The sequence below is a fragment of the Dunckerocampus dactyliophorus genome, chromosome 7 (assembly GCF_027744805.1).
Source record: "Dunckerocampus dactyliophorus isolate RoL2022-P2 chromosome 7, RoL_Ddac_1.1, whole genome shotgun sequence".
In the NCBI taxonomy this organism is placed as follows: domain Eukaryota; kingdom Metazoa; phylum Chordata; class Actinopteri; order Syngnathiformes; family Syngnathidae; genus Dunckerocampus; species Dunckerocampus dactyliophorus.
Window position 1 is genome coordinate 19,608,390 of NC_072825.1, and position 21,438 is coordinate 19,629,827.

General features: G+C 40.9%; 1 protein-coding gene across 3 annotated transcripts in view; it reads left to right on the forward strand.

The window, feature by feature from the left end:
- Window positions 1-18,955, forward strand: part of LOC129184799 (F-actin-uncapping protein LRRC16A-like) — an 80,457-nt gene extending 61,502 nt beyond the window's left edge. For 2 of the 3 annotated variants that reach the window (XM_054781135.1, XM_054781137.1), the window contains exons 21-39: window positions 1,693-1,865; window positions 1,967-2,035; window positions 3,549-3,642; window positions 3,847-3,945; window positions 4,110-4,238; window positions 4,332-4,463; window positions 4,827-5,002; window positions 5,096-5,183; window positions 5,297-5,437; window positions 6,393-6,410; window positions 8,614-8,680; window positions 10,395-10,621; window positions 10,686-10,795; window positions 10,919-11,167; window positions 11,907-12,117; window positions 12,440-12,476; window positions 16,058-16,252; window positions 16,367-16,504; window positions 18,711-18,955. In XM_054781135.1, the coding sequence (XP_054637110.1) occupies window positions 1,693-1,865; window positions 1,967-2,035; window positions 3,549-3,642; window positions 3,847-3,945; window positions 4,110-4,238; window positions 4,332-4,463; window positions 4,827-5,002; window positions 5,096-5,183; window positions 5,297-5,437; window positions 6,393-6,410; window positions 8,614-8,680; window positions 10,395-10,621; window positions 10,686-10,795; window positions 10,919-11,167; window positions 11,907-12,117; window positions 12,440-12,476; window positions 16,058-16,252; window positions 16,367-16,504; window positions 18,711-18,886 (2,529 nt within the window). In that variant the 3' untranslated portion in view covers window positions 18,887-18,955. The remainder of the gene's footprint in view (window positions 1-1,692; window positions 1,866-1,966; window positions 2,036-3,548; window positions 3,643-3,846; window positions 3,946-4,109; window positions 4,239-4,331; window positions 4,464-4,826; window positions 5,003-5,095; window positions 5,184-5,296; window positions 5,438-6,392; window positions 6,411-8,613; window positions 8,681-10,394; window positions 10,622-10,685; window positions 10,796-10,918; window positions 11,168-11,906; window positions 12,118-12,439; window positions 12,477-16,057; window positions 16,253-16,366; window positions 16,505-18,710) is intronic. The other variant, XM_054781136.1, reaches the window with a different exon arrangement.
- The last annotated feature ends 2,483 nt before the right edge of the window (window positions 18,956-21,438 follow it).

Below are 21,438 nucleotides of genomic sequence, written 5' to 3' on the forward strand. Positions count from 1 at the left end.
ACATGGAAGTCAACCAGCATCACAGAGCGAATTGTGTCGGACTTTGGAGATTTACACTGTAGATATATATGTTTTATTATATTATCCTGGTTTCTTCCTGCCTCTGGTTCCAGCTGAACTCTGATATCGCTGTAGGGGGTGCTGGTCGTCCTTCGTCTCCTGCCTGTGTCACATAGTCATAGTGTAGTGATGTGTGTGGGTGCTTCATTGGGTGCAGGAGACAGATGTGTGCAATATGGTGATCTCAGCGTGAAGGTTTACATGGCAGGGTAAAGACTGATGGAAAAGAGATGAAGGTGGCTGGAAAGCTTTGGGTCAAATGCATCATTCATGTCGATATAGGGAAAGTGACAAACGGGAGTACAAAGCAAGGGGGCAATGCCGTTTTGTTCTCAGAGTGATTGCTTGGTCAGTCTGGGACTCATATTATAGGGAAATAGCTGATATGCAAACACTATATACAGTATTGTGTAACACTAGCTTCCTTTTCCTTCAATACTGGGACAGTTGGTCATTTTGTTATGTTTGTTTGCTTTCCTGCCAAATGTTACATGATGTGTCAGTGATGCAGACATATGTTTTAATGGTAAATATAAGCAACCAGTACAATCTGCAAACACACCTTGATGTACAAGAAACTTAAAAAATATGAATAATCCTAATCTAATCCTGCACGGTAGTTATTAAATAACTGGAATGTGTTGGGGAAAAATGCACAAAAAAATATTCACATCTGTAAACCATAATCAGGCTGGAATCCAGAAATAACGCAATATTTCCACACGCTCTCTGAAGCCTCTGTTCCATTATTAAGCACAACCCATCTTTTTAATGAGTGGTTAATTTTGCTCCAGTATCAGGTCTTTTTTTTCCTACAGTTACATTTTCTCATTTTCTCACTCTAATTAAACAGGGCAGGTATGCAAAACCCCGGGTGATGATTTCTTAATTTTGGTGATTAATTAGGAAATGTGAGAGTCAACTGCTTTTGCCGAAGGCGACAAATGGGATTTATAACTACATTTTGTGGACACATGCACCTTTCCTCTAGAATTCGCTATTAAATAAGACGCTGTTGCCATATTTTTAGTAGCACAAAGGGATTAAGAGCCATCATATAAAACCAAGTGATTCTTTCTTAAAGGTAAACACCTGGTTTACAGCTTTGTTGTTACCCAGCATGAAACACAGAATCAGATAGGTCATCTTGCTTGGCTGCCCTGCAGCCATTTATGCATGACTGAGAGGCAATATTGTGAAACACTTTGGACAAAAGCACTATAAAATGGCACCATTTACAACACGGGACAACTAATGAGACTTGTAGCTGGTGAAATTTGCATGCCTAATGTCCTCTGTGTGCACATGCTGGCTGTAAATAATTCTCTCCACACCTTTCTTCAAACAAGACATGAAATAATAATGCTGCATTTGCTTTGATTCCAATTCCCTGTTGTCTTAACACCACACACATTACAGGACTATAAATAAAAGCACATTGACATGCAATAGATTCATTAAAAATGTATTATGTCTAATGTGTTAGAGGCTAAATACTATAAGTCTAAAGATGCTTGAAAAATGGCAGATGTGGCCCAAAAACATACGAATGCAGCATATTTAAGAGAGAATTTTAAAAGTAGCAGCAATGCTGGCGGAGTATTTATCATCTTTTCTTCTTTCACTGTCCAGCCCCTCACCTCTCTGTCTCTAGCCGACTCCCGGCTGAAGAGCGATCTAACTATCGTTCTGAACGCGCTCGGCAGCAACTCGTCACTCACCAGGCTCGACATCAGCGGGAACGCGATGGGCGACATGGGCGCCAAAATGCTGGCCAAGGCACTGCAGATCAACTCCAAACTCCGGTGAATACCAAAGGAAAAGGATTGTAAAAGACACATGTCGATAATTGTGATTTCTTACACAAAACTACATGCTACATGTAACAGTGTGCTTGCCTTTGCAGGACAGTGATCTGGGACAAGAACAACACTGGTCCTCAAGGCCTGCAGGATGTAGCAGCAGCTCTGGAGAAGTACGGTTCTCAATTGCATCTGTGTTTGAATGGAGCGGTATGAGCGCTTCATGACATGAAACATGAAGAGCGATAGGAGGAGGAAAGCAGAGTTTGAACAGCTGAGAAATACGAACACAAGCAAAAAAAAAAAATGACAGTAGAACAGAGAATAACTGTAGAGAGACTAAGATGAGCCGTAAAGGAGATGGAATCCAGCAGGCTTTTGTTTCCTCTGACTGTGTATGATCATCTTGTGGGTGTGTGAGTGTGAAATGTGCCTTCATCTAAATTGTCATCTGGGACACATCTATAAAGCACTTCTTTTGCCTTCATCACCGCTTTTCTCCCCTTAAAGGTACACACCCCTGCCACCCCAACCCCCGTCACAGTTTTTCATTATTGAAATAACAGTTTTCATTTTCTTCCTGTGGCTGTTCTGTGTCCTTTGTGCAATTCCATTTTCTTATGCCCCTTTTCTTCTGTTGTTCACCAAATCATTCATAAGGTTTGACATGACATTGCTCAAAAAGTTCCTTGTATATTTAACGTTGATGGTGATTTATACTAATCAGCATGATTAATTTTTTTTATGTAGTTTATCGTGTTGACACTTCAATCTTTTTGTACTTATATGGATCTTTGAACAATCTTAAACCCCTTTTACAGGACAGGTGGCCTAGGATAAAATATGTAAATGGATTACTCCTAAAATATTGATATGATGTGAATGAAAGTTTAACTAGGGAACTGTCACACTCAACTTTATTTTGAGTTGATCCAATGGGAAAAAATGTCCTGCACTGGCACTGAGGGAAAACAAGTCATCATGTCAGATCTATTTGAAACAAAAGTAACCAACCCCCATTGGGATTGTACTAAAACATTGAATACTTTCACTTGCCACAGAATACAGAATAGGTCTTGATCCCTAGTTGCTCATGTATAATATTTAAAACACGGTTTTAGACATTGAACCTAGAAAGTCGGCGTGGCCAAAAAGGCACAGCCATTCAGACAGAGGAAAAAAAGAATGTAGCATAATATTCATGGTTACTATAAGATACTATTAGAGTTGTAGTCATATTCATCTACCGTATTGTGAACACAAGATAAAATAAAAATGTTTTTTTGTGTGTTTATAATAGTGCTGATGCTGATATTTGGGCATTACATTTTTTGTCAGAGGTTTACTAACTTTTTACTAACTGAACATGACACAATTACACAATTAGAATTGTGTTTTCATCCGCTTGTCAAATGGAATGCATGAGAAAATCCATAAATGTCCCTTATAGATTCATTGTGGTTAGCTACAACCATGCATTTGTAGCTTTCCCAGCATATGTCAGACATAATGCTAACTATACACTACACACACTATCGTTACTGACAAAAAACTGTATCAATGTTTACAGGGAATCTAACTGTCTTGTTTTGAAGTACAATGCTGTGCAGTGGTAGTACTGAACTACTGTATTACTGTTTCTCTCCTTGTCCTTACCATGATATCCTCTGGCTGTGTGCCCAACAGAAACTTCGCTATCCGTTTTATGCCCATCCCCATCATCGACGCCTCCCAGGCTCTGAAGGCCAGTCCAGAGAAGACAGAGGACGCCTTGCTTAAGGTATTGTAACAAGCTCCATTAGTTCCATCAGTCACAATCTGTCTCATGTGTTTTCACGCTGAGTGACGTACACACAAGATGGAGGGGGGGGGAAACAGTGCTTATACTGTTAGGAATGCTGTAATTCAGTAGACTGACACTATTGACTGACTGTCACTATTTCTTTATTTATGCTCATAGTATTGTTTGTTCCCCCCCCCACAGATTGAAAATTATCTTTACAGAAATCATGAAACCAGGAAATACCAACAAGAGCAGGCATATCGCCTCCAACAGGGCATTGTAACCACGACCACACAGCAGGTATGTGACTGCACAAGGATCACATCTTTCCTGTACTGTATATAATTGTTTATAACACAAATTGTACATAGGGGAATGTGAATCATTTTCCAGGTAGAGTGTACCCCATACTTAAATATAAAGCTATTGATTTGAACTTTTGAGTTTCTGGTTTCTGTTACTAGATGATGGACCGGATCTGTGTAAAGGTACAGGACCACCTGAACTCTCTAAGGAACTCGGAGACTGACGCCGTCCTGGAAGATGTCAGGTCTGCAGAAAGCCTCATCAAAGATGCAAGGAACTCGAAAACGGTGAGAACAGTTGTCAATACACTTGATCTGCTTTTTACCTTTTCTCTCTTATATATAATTGTTTTACCTTCCTCTTCTTTGTTTTATCCCCAGCTCCTCCCGAACCTTTATCACCTAGGTTCTACTTCCAGAGAGGAAGTTCACAGTGCTTCAGTAGGTCCTATTCAGGAGAAACTGGAGTCTGTGGCGGGAGAGGTGACTTCTGTCATGGACCAACAGCTACAGGTAGATGACACAAGGAATTGGTCTTTAACTGAATTGTGCAAAGCCAAAACGTTTTTTGTGTCAGAATATAATGCAGGAATCATAATTCTCACTGCAGACAATGGACTATTGTGTGCCTTTTGTAGGATTGGAAAACTGGGGCATGGGCGCCCTCTACAGACAACATAAAATAACAAGCATAAAAACATGTCATGTACTGTATTGACTGTTAAATAAGCTTTAAAAAATCTGTCAGTGTCATCCAACTATTATCTCTGTGAAGGGAGGATGCTTGTATTAAATACCATGGGATTGTGGATTAATGAGGTCTGTATGCACATAAATATGAATGTGTCTGGGTCATTAATTCTTCAATCTTTGCAGACCCTATTGGAGTCTATGATGGATACAGCAGAGTCTCTGTGTCCTCACGTGATGAAGAGGAGTAATCTACGCTCGGACCTCATAAAGGCCAGCTCAGCCAAGATGGTTGTCCCCAAGAGCTTTGTCACCAAAACTCTCCTGGAGCAGTCCGGTATTGACATCATCAATAAGATCAGGTGAGTGGTTTTACCATTGGAATAAGCGCTGCAGGGAAAATACACTATATTGTCTTGTTTCAGACCTTAACCTCTCTTTTCTTTTTTTGTCAGTGAGGTGAAGTTGAGTCTTGCCTCCTTCCTGTCTGATCGTATTGTTGATGATATCTTAGAGGCCCTTTCCAATTCACAACACACTCTGGTGCGACAATCAATCACATGCTCTTCATTTATTTAAGCTCTAAATGAATGTAACACCATGTAGTCAGTCACTTCTTTCACCCGTACCTTACTCTGATTCCTGCTCTCTCTCAGGCAGACCATCTGGTGCGGAGAGGGCGCCCCTTGGTGCAGCAAGAGTCAGTAGACATGGATGTTCCAGAGGAAAGGATTCCCAAACGGGCATCCACTGAGATCCTAGAGGGCGAGAGACTGGATGACCTGGAGTCATGCATGGTAGGATTGGACTAGGGAACGGACTGATGACTCCAGTACAGGGCTATTCAATTATATTGTTCTGCGTGCCACATTTTAAGAATGCTAAGGACCGGAGACCTCTCTGTATCAACACAATATCAACATAAGGCTAGGACTCCACCAAAATGATTAAATAGTAAAGAATGAAGCAACGAAGTCAACAATTAAAACAGAAACACTACGGTATCTTATCACCTGTGAAAGATCCTCCTTTTGATGGGAGCGCTCTGGTTGTGTCAGAAGACTACTGCAGAAAATCTGGTCAAAGATCTTATGTATAACAGGATGGTTCTGCTGTTTTTAAGGACCTACTGCAAAACCAGAGTCAAAGATCCACTATATGACAAGTGTGCTCTGCTGTTTTTAAAGCTGTACTGCAAAAACACTAGTCAAAGATCCTTTGTGTGACATGCGAGCGCTGCTGTTTTTAAAGGTCTGTCGCAAAGGTAATAGCGTAATAGCCAAAGATCATTTATGTGACAGGAACGCTCTGTTGGCTTTAAGAGCCTAGTGCAAAAATGCTGGTCAAACATTCTCCATATGGCAGGATTTCCCAGTTGTTTTTAGGAACCTGCTCAGGTAATTTTGGAATGCAGTTCTAATGTCATTTAATTTTGGCCCGTGGGCTCCTAGTTGAACAAGCTTTCTCATCCCTCTAAAATAACAAGACTCTACTACTAGTAATATAATTCGTGCTGATGGAAAAGCAAGATGCTGCATGTGCGTTTTGTTTGTTTCTCCTGTCTTTCACCTTGAATACATTGTTACTTCTGCTGTGCCATCTATTCAATCCTCATTTCTCTTCTGGAAAAGGCTTGTTTGAGCTCATTGCCATCATGGCTGTTCTCCCCTCTTTAAGGCCTTATTGTGTGCTGTCTTTCTTTTTCTTCAATTTCTTCTGTTTACCCTCTTCTTGTCCCTTGGCTCCATGGAGACACTGTGCTGCACCAGTGTAAGTAATGTTGTGTCGGTCCTTGTCCTCCCTCCACTGCTTGATGGTCGTCTGTTCCAAAACTCTGTAGTATAAAAATCCAGCGCTCTACTTTGAACCGTTATCTAGAGAATGCTGTGTTAGGTCTGCTGGACATACTCATGTGGGTGCCTCTCAAACACTGTTTGCTGTTCAAGGCTAACATTTACTAATACCTTGGTGCATCCCTCTGCTTCATAAAACATTATCTGAAACTGTACAACTTTTCTATTGGAGTCCAACACCAGGAAATGTTGAAATGTTTGTGATCAGTGGAATTGAAAAAATAGCCAAGTACTACAGAAAAGTATAAAACATCTTCATGGAGTCATGTGATTCTGAAAGGGGTGACGTTCTAATGTTGAGTTCACACTTGTGGTTTGGTATTGTGGTCTGGACCACAGATTTAAGAGATATTTGGTGTGTACTTTGATGTGGTTCTCTTAGCGATCAGTATTTTTGTCATGGGACCCAAGGCTGCGCAGTAAGGAACATATGCATTAAGTAAGGACTTGATTGGGCAGCTTTTGTGACATATTACATGACGCAACTCAAATATTCCACACAAAATGCGTTTGCTGGTTTGAATACATAGAGTATTTTTAGAGGGGCTCAATATTGGATTTCTTACCGATACCTGATATAGTCCAACGCTTCATTACCGATAACAATAGAACGTATAACAATATAGCAATGAACACATTATGCTTCTTCTACTTTAATGCCACTGGATGCATACAAAATAAGACAAATACTGCAATATCCAACACAAGGTATAGAAAAGTGTGAGCCATTGATGAGATTAGAAGTATTGAAGGAAGATGCCTTGCTCCCCCCTCGCATAACCAGCGCTTTGTGTCGTGGTTTTTCTGGTTTTTGTTTTTTCTTAGTTCCTTGGTTCTAATTTTGGGTGTCTCTTCCTTGTTTGGCACGATGTGAACTTGCTGTGCGGTTGCTGAAAAGTGCATGCAGCGGTACCTGTTCCGTAGTAACCAGTGTACTATTATGGAGCCGCATTATGCACTAAGAGCCAAACGTGACACATTAGAGTCTTTGCAAATTGCATATTTACAATCCGAAGGCAAATTATTTCCAAACCACCAAAACACTGAGCTAGCAAGCATTCTGCTCTGTGGAGCATGTCATCACTCATCATCATTATCGGCAGAAAAAACAAAAACCTTCGAATATATGCTTTTAAAGAACTCCATTGTCACATACACAGACGAAGAGGGCAGAGAGACAGCACTTCTAATTCATTTTCTCTTACATATTATTCATTTCTGCATGTTTTTTGCTGTCATTTTAACACCGGTCTGAGTCTGTCGTTTAAGTAGCGTTCACTTTTGAGCTCAAGTGAACCGAAACCCCACCAGAGTCCACTAGACCCACCTCTCAAGCGGTCTTGGTCCGCTTGTTTGGTGCACACCAGGGTCCAGATGATGGTGTTTACACTTGACCAAACGAACTGTACTAGCAAATGCAACAGAGTTTGTTTTAACTTAACCAAACATTTGTAAGTGTGAACGCTCCCTAATGTACTATGTGGAAAAAGGTCTTCCCTTTGTAGCTAATACAGGTTCTCGCTCTTCTAGGAAGACATTGACATTCTTCTTTCAAATTTGGATGCATGAAATTCTCCAAAATGTCTTGGAAAGATTCAGGAGGCACTCAATTGTCTAGCTCAACCCCCTGATGGACACATCCATTAATCCAGAGGTGTGCACCAAGACATTTGTCACCATATTGTATGTGCAAGCTTAAGTCAATTGTACATTTGCTGTATTTTCACTTTGCATGTAAAATTCACATAGATGTTCAGTCAGACCTCCCACAGTAAGGTAAGGGTTTAGCGTAGCAGGATGAGGGTTATAAGATCCTAATGAAACTGCAAGTTCAATACAGAAGGACACTTAATCCACCACCTTCTCCCACAATATAGTCTGTCTGAATGCTTCTTCACTTGTACCACCACTGGCAAAATATGAACTCTATATATCTTTCAGTGAAAGTATGTAGAATTTATTTTGTGATTTGCTGGATTTAATTTGGTTTCTTCCACACTGGATCCTGTTACCCACAAGGTCCAATCACAGTTCACATCATATATTTTCAAGAAGTATTGTTGGATGAAAATTCAAGTTAAGCTTAGTAATTTAAGCAAATGTTTCTGCCTCTCTTGCAGATGACACCAAAGTCCAAGAGAAAAAGCATCCATACTCGAATGCTGAGGCCAGTCTCACGTGCTTTTGGTAAGCTGAAGTCAATATTATGTAAACAACAAATGTAGTCCCTCTCCATCCGTACTGACGGAAGACAACTACCAGCTTTCAGTATGATGCATTGACGTTTTACCCCAATGCATAGTATAGCTACAGCAATAATCACATTATAAAGTAAATACCTCTCTGACAGTGGCAAACAAAAGTTGCGTATTATTATATTTGTAAAGGTTTCTGTTTGAGATCAAAATACACCGTGTGCACAGTTATTAGGCAATTTTATTATTTATTATTCAACAATAACAGTGCTCTTGGTCAATCCAAAATATTAATAAACCCCAACTTGAATATTTAAGGAAGTGAAAGTGAGGTTTTGCCTTTTGTTGAGAATATCTCTGTGCACAATTATGAGGCAACTATTTATGTGAAGAATTATTAGGCAACTCAAAGAAAAACAAAAATGTTCCCATCTCACTACGTTATTTTCATTTTTTAAAAGTCAGAATGCTAAACAAACCACACAAACTTTACAAATAAATATTTCGGACATTTCCAAAAATAAATCAGTGACCAGTATAGCCACCCTTCTTTTCAATAACACAGAAAAGCCTTCCATCCATGGAGTCTGTTGTTGATCGTTTGACCATCACGTTTTTGTGCAGCAGCAACCAAAGCCTCCCAAACACTGTTCAGAGAGGTGTACCTTTTTTCTTCACTGTAAATCTTACGTTTAAGGGCCCAGAAGTACTCAATGTAAGGTTTAGGTCAGGTGGACAAGGAGGTCATGTCATTATTTTGTAAGACATTTAGCTAGCCATGAAGTGCAGTACTTGTATACATGAGATGGAGCATTGTCCTGCATAAAAATCATGGTCTTCTTGAAAGATGCACACTTTTTCCTGTACCACTGTGTGAAAAATGTGGCAGTAGGTTTGGGAGTTGAGTTTGAGTCCATCTTCAACCTGAAAAGGCCCAACAAGCTCATCTTTTAATAATCCAGCCCTTACCAGGACCCCACCTCCACCTTGCTGGCGTCTGAGTTGGGGTGGAGCTCTCTGCCCATGGCTGATGCAGCCATGGGCCCATTCCTTTGGTCCATCAAGAGTTACGCTCACCTCATCAGTCCATAAAAGCCATTTAACTTCTGTGCCTTGTTCAGTGGTGGTTGGGTTTCAGCCTTTCTCACCATGGCCATGTCTTTGATCACTGAACACCACGTACCGTACTTCTGGACACTCCAGGTAGATTACAGTTCTGGAATATGACAGCACTGGAGGATAATGAGTTCCTGGGAGCTTCACGTTTTATTTTCTCAAATATTTGCTAGTTAATTTGCATGTTTTTCTCTCCATATGTTTCTTGCGACCCTTTTGTGCACTTGAAACAAAACATTTAATGGTTCTGTGGTCACGTCCTACTGCTGCATCCCTATGAAAGATGTTGTAGAGTTCTTGACTTTTCAGAGTCTGTTAAATCTCTTTTCTGGCCCATTTTTGCAGAGGAAAAGAAGCTGCCATAATAACTGTGCACACCTATTAAGGGTGTTGATCTCCTAAGGCCACACCCTCCCTCAGTACACACATGCACATCACCTGGTATGCTTAAACCAATAGGTATTCAGGTTTATTCATCTTGGGGTTGGAAAATATGCATACAAATGAGAATATGGTGAAAATACTGACTTGCTTAATAATTGTGCACACAGTGTAGATAGTACCTAATATCAGGGCAACACTACTCACAGAGATGGAGTTTGACCTGGACAAGGCACTGGAGGACGTACCAGCCCATGTGGAGGACACGCCGGCTTCATCTCACACTCCTCCAACTCCATCTCAGCCTTTACCCAAAGCAGAGCAGCGTGTGCCGGGAGGGATTTTGGAGCTTCCGTCTGAGGAGGAGAAAAAGCTGCAGCACTTCACTAAACTAAGACCACGCAGAAACAAAAAAACACACTCCAGCAAAATACCAGTGAGTTCATTTGATTTTAAAAGACTTTGTAGGCGTTGAGTCATATGAATCCATTTTGTCGCAGCAAATGAGCAGTGCTCAATCTCAGGATGGGGAGCAGAATGGCCTCATGGCAAGGGTGGATGAGGGTGTGGACGAATTCTTCTCTAAAAAAGTCACCAAGATAGATTCAAAGTAAGCCCCATTGATGTTCTTCTCACATGGTTTACATTATTTGACATCACTGGTAGTACATTTTCACATGGCGAGTATTGTTTTGTCCGTCTTTCTTGCTATGGTAACTGTTTGTTTCCTCAGACGTTTCATGAAAAGCTCTGAATCTCACGATGGAGAGAAGAAGAAGAGCAAAGGAGGCTTCCTCAACCTTATCAAACGCTCTACCAAATCAGATAAGTCGGACAAATCTGATAAGTCTGAGAAAAATCAGATGACCCCTCCATCCTCAGCTACATCCACAGCTTCTTTAGCCTCAGCCTCCGTCATCCCTGAGGAGCCTTCCTCTCCAAAGTCGACAGTAAAAAGCCCAGCACCCGAGCCAAAGTCCAGGTACCATTGAACACAATTTGACCTTTAGACCTTTTTTATTTAAAATAGTAGAATTATTGTATCCTAGGTTTAATTTTCCTCATAGATTCAGTGTCACACATCCATAAGTCTTAACTCTTATGTACATGTACTTGCACAGTCTCCTAAACAATTGGAGGATGTACACTACCGGTCAAAAGTTTTAGGACACTCCAATTTCTCTGAAGGAAAAACCTACGTTTTTAAGGGTTAAGATGGTCTGTCTGTCTTCCATTGTTAATCCCCTTTTTCTGGACATTTTTGTAGCAACAAGTTACCTTCTCCAGTACAATGCTGTTCAACTGATGTTCATGATGGTATAGAACCACAGTATGTTCCAAACACTGTTTTTATGCAGACAGAGGAGGTAGTAAGTACTGCAGAACTTACGTGGTTGCACCAACTGCCAAGGCTTCATCAACTCCATTTCTGCAGAACAGCTTTAAATTGTTGACCTATTTTGTGATCCCTGAAACATGTCTTTTTGTATAATTCTGAAATCCACATTATTTTTCAGTTTTGGGTAACCTTACCTGTTTTTTACCTCTGGTAACCACTTACCTTTGTACCATTTCAAGGTTTTCATTGGACTTTAATGACTTGAATTTGAATAAATCATTGGAAAAATTGGGGTGTTCTAAGACTTTTGACCACTAGTGTACATTGCGGCAGTGTGCCATCATGCATTTCTATTTTTCCAATTTTTCTGTCCATCCTGCAGAGATTCCTCTAGTCGCTCACAGCCTGCGGACTACAGCAGCAGCTCAGACCGTTCAGAGGAGCTGAGAACACCCGACTCCATAGACGAGCCGTGGGAGGGCTCAGATGGCCGAGGGAGTCCCCAGGGCGGACGGCGGTACCCGGGCATGCAGATGATGGGCAGTGGGCTCCTGGCAGAGATGAAGGCCAAGCAGGAGAGGAGAGCATACAAGGTGAGATGGTGTCATTCAGTCTGGAAAAAACTGCATTTAGTCCTTAGCTGGGTTGAGTTCTCATGCCAAGACAATGCTTTAACTGTAATATTGTAGCTATATATTTTTAGATTGCACATGCCGTGTAAAAGTGGGGGGGCGGTGAACTGTCAGTGGGTGCAGACCTGCCAACATGTATGAATTTGTCATACTCGGCATGCAATTTAACTCCGAAATACACTTGTATGCTGAATGAAGAGATATTGTTAGTTTCTCAACACGGAGCACTTTTTCATAATTATGCTTTTAGTAATAAAAAAACAAATCATTGTGTGTCTTCCAGTCCTCCAGCCCTGACAGACCTGACAGCAATTGCATAGGTGAGTTATGCATTAGAATGTCTTAGATTGGTACACTGTACATTCAAAATACAAACTGCCTACAATAAAGAGAAAGGAGGTTTTGATTGCCTGAAGCACGAGAGTCCGCTCATTGACCACTGTGAGGACGCGGGGCTCACAGGGGATATGCCAAGCAGTAATATATATCTTAAGAAAAAACAATTTCAGCTTTGTATTGACACAACATTGGACTTTGCCACGGGCCAAGAAAAACAAGCTTCTGCCGCAAAAGGCCCCCGGACCACACTTTGGACACCCCTGGTCTATTTAATGTGCTTTGCATTGGAATTTAATAGTATGGTTGTAATATTTTGGTTACCTTGTAAGGAAAATATTACAACCACCTTTCAACATGTTAAGTTTTATGCCACTGCAAACCACTTTGCTTTGTTTGTTTTTACAACCGATACCCCTTTGTCAATCAAAACCTGTGTCCCTAATGAAGTGGCTCAGGGCTCCAGACAATTTTATTTATTTTTACTAGGAAACTTAAAATTTTAGGGGCGTAAACGGAAACAAAGTAAATATTCAAGCAAAGTAAATCTTCACATTTCCTCTCATTTTTACTGTATTACTGATAAATACTAAAACAATAAATGACAACTGTCTTCTTTGTGCAACCATGTTTCTGTCCTTCCCTTCTGGAAGGCCTCATTGGTGGCATCATATACACTAATATATCATATACGCTATAACTTCAGTACCGCCCTCTTTCCTTCTTCTTTGGTGTTTGTCTCCTTTCTTCCTCTTAAAGACTTTGGGCCTCATTCACGAAACGTTCTTACGCACAAATGTGTTCTTAAAGCCTTCCTACGAAGATTTTTGGCATTCATGAAACGTGTTCTTAACTCACAGTTCTTAGATCTAAGAACAAATTCTACGAACACTCAGGAGGACTCTTACGCACAAACAAAGCTTGCACTTTCAATGCGCAATCGCCCTCATGATGGATTTTGCAACCTGATCCCAAAAAATGTAGTGCAAATAAAATATCCCAACAATTATTTATCATCAAAACAACTAAAATATACTCCATCGATAAATATATATTCAAATCCCAATTCATCAAAAAAAAAGTAGCTGGCTGGACGTGCGCTGCGCAGAGAGAGAATGTAAAGGGACCATTCGATGTATTTGCTGAAAGCGACGAATATTTGATGTCCTGCTTCAGGCTTCCCTCTCTGTTCTTGCAGGTGTGCAGGATCATCAGAATAACATCGCAATGAAACGTGGTGTGCCTATTGCGCACGTAGCACCCCCAGATAACGACATGCGCCCCCAGCCACGTCTTGAGCCAGAGCACGGGGCTGCTGTATTAATTAGGCAGCGTCTAATCAAATATAACCACAGAAAAAATAAATAGTCACACACAAACTATGTATTTTGACTTTATTTTTCCATCATGATTGTGTAAATATTTTCTAGAGTTTCCGAAATGGTTTGGTTTCTGATTGATGGCCCACCTCCCGTTTCCTCCAGATCCCTCCGGTGCAGTCCAATCTTTTTTTTTAGTCTATTTTAAGTCAAAACACTTCTTTTTAACCTCTGCGGTGGTGCGTTTCTCCGTGGAAACGGCATTTATGTTTCCTGCAATGGTGCTCCATGCCGACTCTTTTTGGATGGCCTAATGACCGGTGGATACACGTGAAAATAAGGTGGTCTTGTGTTTGGTCACTCCTTGTAAAAGCACCTCTATTTCAGTAGAATTGAAGTTTTTCTTCTGTTTGTTGTCCAGCTGCTCCTCAGTCTTGCCCTTGCACGTTGCCATCTCCGCCTCCAGATGCCTGTTGCGCACCGCACATTTTTTACCTTATATAGGAAATAATAGGCGGCGACCTATGCAAATTAGGGCTCACATGCACGGGCATCGCAGTTGGCATTCATCAACCTAAGAACACCGGTGCGAACGATTATCCCTACTTAAGAACGTGTCGTGAATGCGGCGCAGTTTCCAACCCGCGCCTTCTTAAGTACACTTCTTAAGAAGACTTTTAAGAAGATTTTCGTGAATGAGGCCCTTTGTTAGCAAACTAGATTATTTGCGCGCTACTGTCAACTATTGGGCTGAAGTGAGGAGCACAAGTTTGTCAGCAACAAAAAATATTCAATAATAAAATAAAATCAACAAATTAACTAGTTGGTTGCCAATTTCTGGGAAAATACTATAAATAAGGGACACCTTGATGGCAGGGCCAACCAACCCAACTGTTTGTTTTTTTTGCCTTAAATTGTGTGACACAAAACCTGTACTATTTGACACAAACCTCAATTTAATTTGAGGCCTGTTTTTGAGTAAAAGTTCATTGTTTAATATTAAATTTTAAGGTAAAAATAGCACAATTAACAGAATCTCCACTCAAACAGTATGCTCATTGTCTCTATGCTTTTTTGTGCTCATTTGTCATGAGATACAGGCATTATGTCTGAATTAAACAGTTCTAATAAACACTCAGAGTTGAAGCAAATATTCTTTAGTGAGCTGCTCAACTGATCAGATGGCGACCTACTGGTAGTTCACAAGCTACCTGTTAAAATCCCCTGATAGCGTCACTATTTTAAAGCTGGACAGACTACGGTACGTGTTTATGTTAAACATCTCAGACACACGGCTAGTGAAGACAAGACGTAATTAGAATTTCAATGCAAGCCAAGCGTGAGCGATCACACGCTGGCATCGATCAGCGTAGACTGTGACAAGCTGTCGTCAGACGACTACACATTTCACAGACTAATTTTCATTCTCACCGTAATAAGGGACGTCGCTGGTCAACTCAGTACAGAACACGTACTTTTATTTGGTCGCACATGCGGGAGTAGATAAAAAATGTACTCACAATGTCTCATTTTAGTCGCAAGACCCGACCTTTTGGAGCCCTGTGGCTTCATAATACTGGTTATTGTTGGTCTGGTGCTGTGGTTCATTTGACAGCTCCTAATACTACATTATTGACCCCAATGTCGGAGGACCCCTCTTTTCAAGACCCATTTAGGGACAAATATGTACAGTAAAGGCCAAATGTTTGGACACAACGTGTTTTCTTTATTTTCATGACTATTTACATTGTAGGTTCTCACTGAAGGCAGCAAAACTATGAATGAACACATGTGGAATTATGTACTTAACAAAAAAGTGTGAAATAGCTCTAAAAATGTCTTATATTTTAGATTCCTCAAATAGCCACCCTTTGCTTTTTTGATCGTGCTGCAAACCCTTGGTGTTCTCTCAGTGAGATTCATGAGGGACTCACCTGACAGGTGTGCCTTGTGTGGGTTGCTTAGTGGAATTTCCTGCCTTATGAATGGGGTTGGGACCATCAGTTGTGTTGTGTGTGTCCAAACTTTTGACCTGTATTGGATTTAATGTATTTAATTTAAATTTATTGAGTGAATAACTTTTAGTAGGTGACTGCAGAAAAGCTCGGGAAAAGTTATTTGGCGCCACCTGTTGGTTTGCACGTGTAATTGCTTTGCACGTGTAAATCTCTAGACCTGGACTGTACAGCACCTTTTTTTCAGACTTTGTAGGGAAAAATACCTTAACCATCTTTACGCTTTCACAGGTTCTCCAGAGAAGACTTCAGCTCGTGTTGAAACCAAGCCTGATCCCGCTCCTCGTGCCAGGGTTCCATCTTCCTCGAGCTCCTCAGGAGGATCAGTGAGTCCCAAACCACTAATGCCCCAGGGAGCGAAGCCCGCTCTATCTGCCCGTCCCTCCTTGCCACAGAAGCCGAGGACCACGAGCAGTAGGAGCACAGGTGCTGTCAATGCCAGCCTTTGCCTTGTCTAACCTGCTACGACTATATTGATAAGCACACCCCTGTCAAGATAGGATTTTTCATCGTTTCCTTTTGCATCACGTGTCTCAATAGATGAGAACTCGGATGCCCCCAATGGTGGGGGTGTGTCTCTGAAAGTTTCATCACTGAAGAAGGCGTTACCAGAGAAAGACAAGGAGGCCAACAACAGTCTGCAGACAGGAGCATCCGTCAATAAATCCACTCAGGAAGGTGAGCAGAGTCTGGGTGTGGGTTGCCTCTCACTTTACATGACATTTATCATCACAAAATCCCTCTCATACAATAAACACTCTGCAAGTCCACCTCTAGCTTTGTGTTAATGACCTTTTTCACAGCAGGAATTTTGACATATTAATAAGAGAGCGAATATTAGGAAAGATACAGTTAGCAGAAATAATGCAAAAAACACTGAACCGATTTCTACAAGATGTTGTAGAAGGGTAGCCCGTCAGACAAGGAAGAAGCCATTACATTTTGGCAAGGAGCTGGATAAAGGTGCAGATACAGGAATTTATTTTTACATTTAAAATGGTATCCTGTATGTTTCCTCCAGGAAGTAGCATGCTAAATAACAAACATCATTTGTTAACAGTTTTAGGCCGTCCATTATTGATTCCTTCATTCATTGTGCTCATTTTAATTCCAGAACTTACTTGTCACTCTGCTGCACGCATGACACCACACAGTAGAAGAAGAAAGTGATATTCTTGTTTTATGTGGTCATTATCGATCCATCCATCCATCTTCTATGCCGCCTATCATCATTAGGGTCGCGGGGGTATGCTGGAGCCTATCCCAGCTGACTTAGGGGGAGAGGCGGGGTACACCCTGGACAGGACACATACGGACAAACAACCATTCACACTCACATTCATACCTATGGACAATTTAGAGTCTCCAATTAACCTAACATGCATGTTTTTGGAATGTGGGAGGAAACCGGAGTACCAGTAGAAAACACACGCACACACAGGGAGAACATGCAAACTCCACACAGAGATGCCCAATGGAGATTGGAACATGTGGTCATTATAGCTTTGCTAAATATAACACACGTGTACAGTAATCCCTCGTTTATCGTGGATAAATGGTTCCAGACCCCACCGCGAAGTAGGATTCATTATTTATAAATTTAATATTTTCAGATTATTTTTGTGCATTTAGTCATTTTTATGCTTGAAAATGGTTAATTTAGAACAAAAAGATAAAAAATGTGCTATGATATGCAAATTTTTGGACGAATAATAGGCCACAAAACAGTAATGATTTATTAATAAATATATTTTAAGAAACGTGCGAGCGAAGCCATGAAATTTGAAGCGCGAGGTGGCGACGGGCGACTGAAATAGACACTTAGAACACAAGGGGGGGTTGAGAAAGGTGTGATATCATTTTAATTACTGGGTGGTTGTACAGGCGTCCCTCGCCACTATGGTTAGAATTTCGTGGCTTCACGCGGTTTTTCAAAAATATATAAATTAATAAATCAGGCTGTGTTGTGGGTGAATACGGCCTATTGTTAGAAAAAAAATGTGCATATTGAAGCTCATTTTATGTATTTTTTGCCTAAATTAAGCATTTTCAAGCATAAAAATGACTAAATGAACTAAAACACAGATGTAAGGCATTCAGACGACGCATTCAAAGACACTGTGAATGATATTCTACACTGGTCACTAGGTGTTACTAATGTTCGTTGACACACACAAACTGCAGACTTGATTGCAGGAACAGCAGGCCTTTATTGCAGGTTTGAATGATCTTACAACCGGCACAATAATCCATAATAAAAGTCCCTAACTAGAGAAGCACTTGGAGAGCGTAGGCCTCCAACAAGCGCCATAGTTCCCCCACATTGTGATTCACACCAAAATAATAATCCAAAATTTGTTGGACCAGCCTTTGATATGATGTAGAACCTGTTGGAAACTTGTCCTGTATTTTTTTTTTGCTCTGACCATTTTTTGTGGAGTTATATGCACACATGCTGAAAATGTTAAAGCAAATGTTAAAGAATCCTTTAAAAAAAATTGTGGATTCAGATGGTGATCTGGATCACCCCCAAAATGTAATGGCTTCTTCCATATCCCATTTCCGACAATTCCTGAAAATTTCATTCAAACCCATTCAGAGGTTATTTTGAACACAAACAAATAGATAAACGCCGGCAAAAACATAACCTTCTTGCTTGGCGGAGGTAATAAAAACACAACATGGGCTACTGTTGCTGAAGTACCTCACGCCAAGTTAAAACTGTATTTAGAAGGTCATGAACAAGTTTTCTATTCTCTAACTACAAAAATATTCCATTTATACATCAGGAATTCACTTATCACTGTCGGGTATGGAACCGATTCACTGCAATAAATGAGGTAACGAATCCACTTTACCTCATCATGTCTCTGTGCTCATTTAGGGAGAAAGGTGTCTGGGTCTGACTCTTCTCAGCGTTCCAGCCATCAGCGCACAAATTCTGATGATCATGGACCCTTCAAGACCAAGGGGCCGTCTCCAAATGCAGAGAAGGAGAAAACAGGCAAAAAATCCTCCGATTCTGGGGAGGAAGCTGACAAAGAAATGATTTTAATATGAAGCCATTTACGAGCTTCACTTAATAAGGGGCAATATAAGAAAAGGTTTTTATTTATTAGACTAGGTTGTACCCCCCCCCCCCCCCCCCCCCCCCCCCCCCCCCCCCCCCCCCCCCAGTACACATTATGTTTGGTTTGATGTGTTATTCATGTGTAGTATCATACAAATATTATTTTTTTTCTCGTGATACTCCCCCACTAAACCAAACTGGTACGTAAATTCTGACCTTCCTTCTCCCGATAGACATGTTTTTTTTCAACAAATAATGAAGCTGACATTCTAACCTCTCAAGAGGCATGTGTGATGAAATCACTAAACTTGCTAACAATCTAATGTGCTACACATATCCTGCAGTAGCCTGTGTCCCAGGGACCAAACGCATAACAGCGCCGCTATCACTGTACTGTACTTGAAGTCTACCCTTCCACTGCACCTGATAGTATTTTCTTTCCTTTAGCAGTTTTTCCTACATGCAGAAATCTGCTTTTGGGCTTTTAGGAACTATTATGCAACTCACCTTTTTACAGGACAATACAGGTTCAGCAGAGCTTCTCAGCACGGATCACACTTCATGTAGCTTACCTGATAGTCGCTGCTCCTCCCAGGTGACTATTAGAAACGCTCTGTGAGGGCTGTTTGGTGGACTTTTCGCTGCCAATCAGTGAAGGCCTCAGCACTGTTAGCTAACAAGCATTGGCACACTGTGGATGAAGACGATGCCCTTTAACTGCAGTTGTCTGTTTTATGTTGTCCGTGTATTTATAGGAGAAGATACTTTGCAATATCAGAGGGGGCTGTGCTGCATGCCAATTTTCTTGTCATGTTCTAATTTTCTGGTGACACTTCGTGTATCATATTGTTTGTATCATGAGGGCTTCCAACCCAAATTGACTTGAATGCAAACCGTAACGATGTCACATCACTGTAGTCCAAAAACATCCGTGTCTGCAGAGAAAATGAACTTGAGGTGGTCGTTTTGCAACTTTATTGCTCTTGTGTATCGACTATTTTCAGCTAGCACAAGCCTCTTCTAGGTTTAAAGAGCAGCAGATGCTGTTTTTACGCCGCTGCGTAGCCTGTTAACTGTTATTGTATGCTCCGCAAAATGCACTGAGAGGGAAACATGATTCATCCAGATTGGATAGTAGTTCTTCTTTAAGAGGGTGAATGAGCCCTTTGGTGTTTATGTGCAATGTAATGTGAAAGAAGCACAAGTCATGTCAGGGCTGTTGCACATAGTCGCAAACCAGGATTTTTTAGCCACTTTTCACACAGAGATCCTACAAAATTGCCATGTCGGAGCCGTAACAGGAAATCTGGCATTTATCCACCTTTGAATCGAGTGAAGCGAGATGTTGCTGGATGTCATGGAACTCTGCCGTGCAGTAATAAGATGCGACGTATAAAATACTTGGCAAACAGCAACATCACTTTGAACATAACAAGGCAAAACAAGTGGGTGTCAGGTGTTCAATTGACACCCGTGTCTCACCTTTCCGGCATTGTTTTACAGATACATAGAATGCAAGTCTGATACAGCCTCTGAAGGTAGACAATTGCCAGGTTTCTGTGCCTTTTATACAGAATCGAGGCACAAAAAAAAGTGTAACTACACAGCCATCATCCCACCTCTGTTACGGCTCTGATACAACTTCCTGGTCCCCCCGTTCCGTGTCGGTGCCTTTTCTACAGAATAGCGACGCGGAAAAATGCTGGCTTTTCCAGTATGCAATGAGTTAATAACTCTAATTATGTTTTACAAATAACACTGTTGTTGTTGTACATACTGTAGTAACCTGATGTCAAACAACAGTTTTTATTTATTTCTTCCCAACATCACCTGTGTGTCAGAAAGTGCAGGCGGTCATAGACATGCTTGTGCACATGCATGTCAGGTAAACGTGCACAAACGTAATGTGGACTATGAGTGTGTTTGAGACTGCATGACGTGCACTGTACTGTATGTATATAGTATGTAATGCAGGCGTGTGTATGTGTAATATTTGCACATGTATTATGCACACTGTGACGTTTTTTTCCACACGCCTGTGTGAACAATTTTTGGTTGTGACGTCCCATTTTAGAATAACGTCCAACATCTTCCTCCTTGTTGTTTTTCCCTCTCACATGTACATTGTGTTTATAAAGCGAAAATGAAGTGTCTCTATGTATGCATTTGTTCTCTCGTGTATTTAAATCTAACATTTCTGTCATTAAAAAAAGTCTGACTTAATACTGAAGACATGTTTGCACATCTTTACGTTTGGTTTTAATCGTTTGCTTTCATTCTGTCATTCTGCTGGTGTCCATTTGAATATTAACGGTGATTAAAAATCGTTTTACAGGCCTGAGAATGTGTTGCTTCTTTCACGTTGAGGAAATGACCGTAACCTCCAAAATGACATTGGTTGATTCCCAAGTTGTTCTCATTTCAGAACACGAACACCTGTACAGTCGTCATGGTTTGATTATCACCCCCTCACTGTATCGTGATTGCTGTTTCGTTGTAGACTCTAGTCTGTTATTAGTCAAAACATATTCTGGTCACTAGG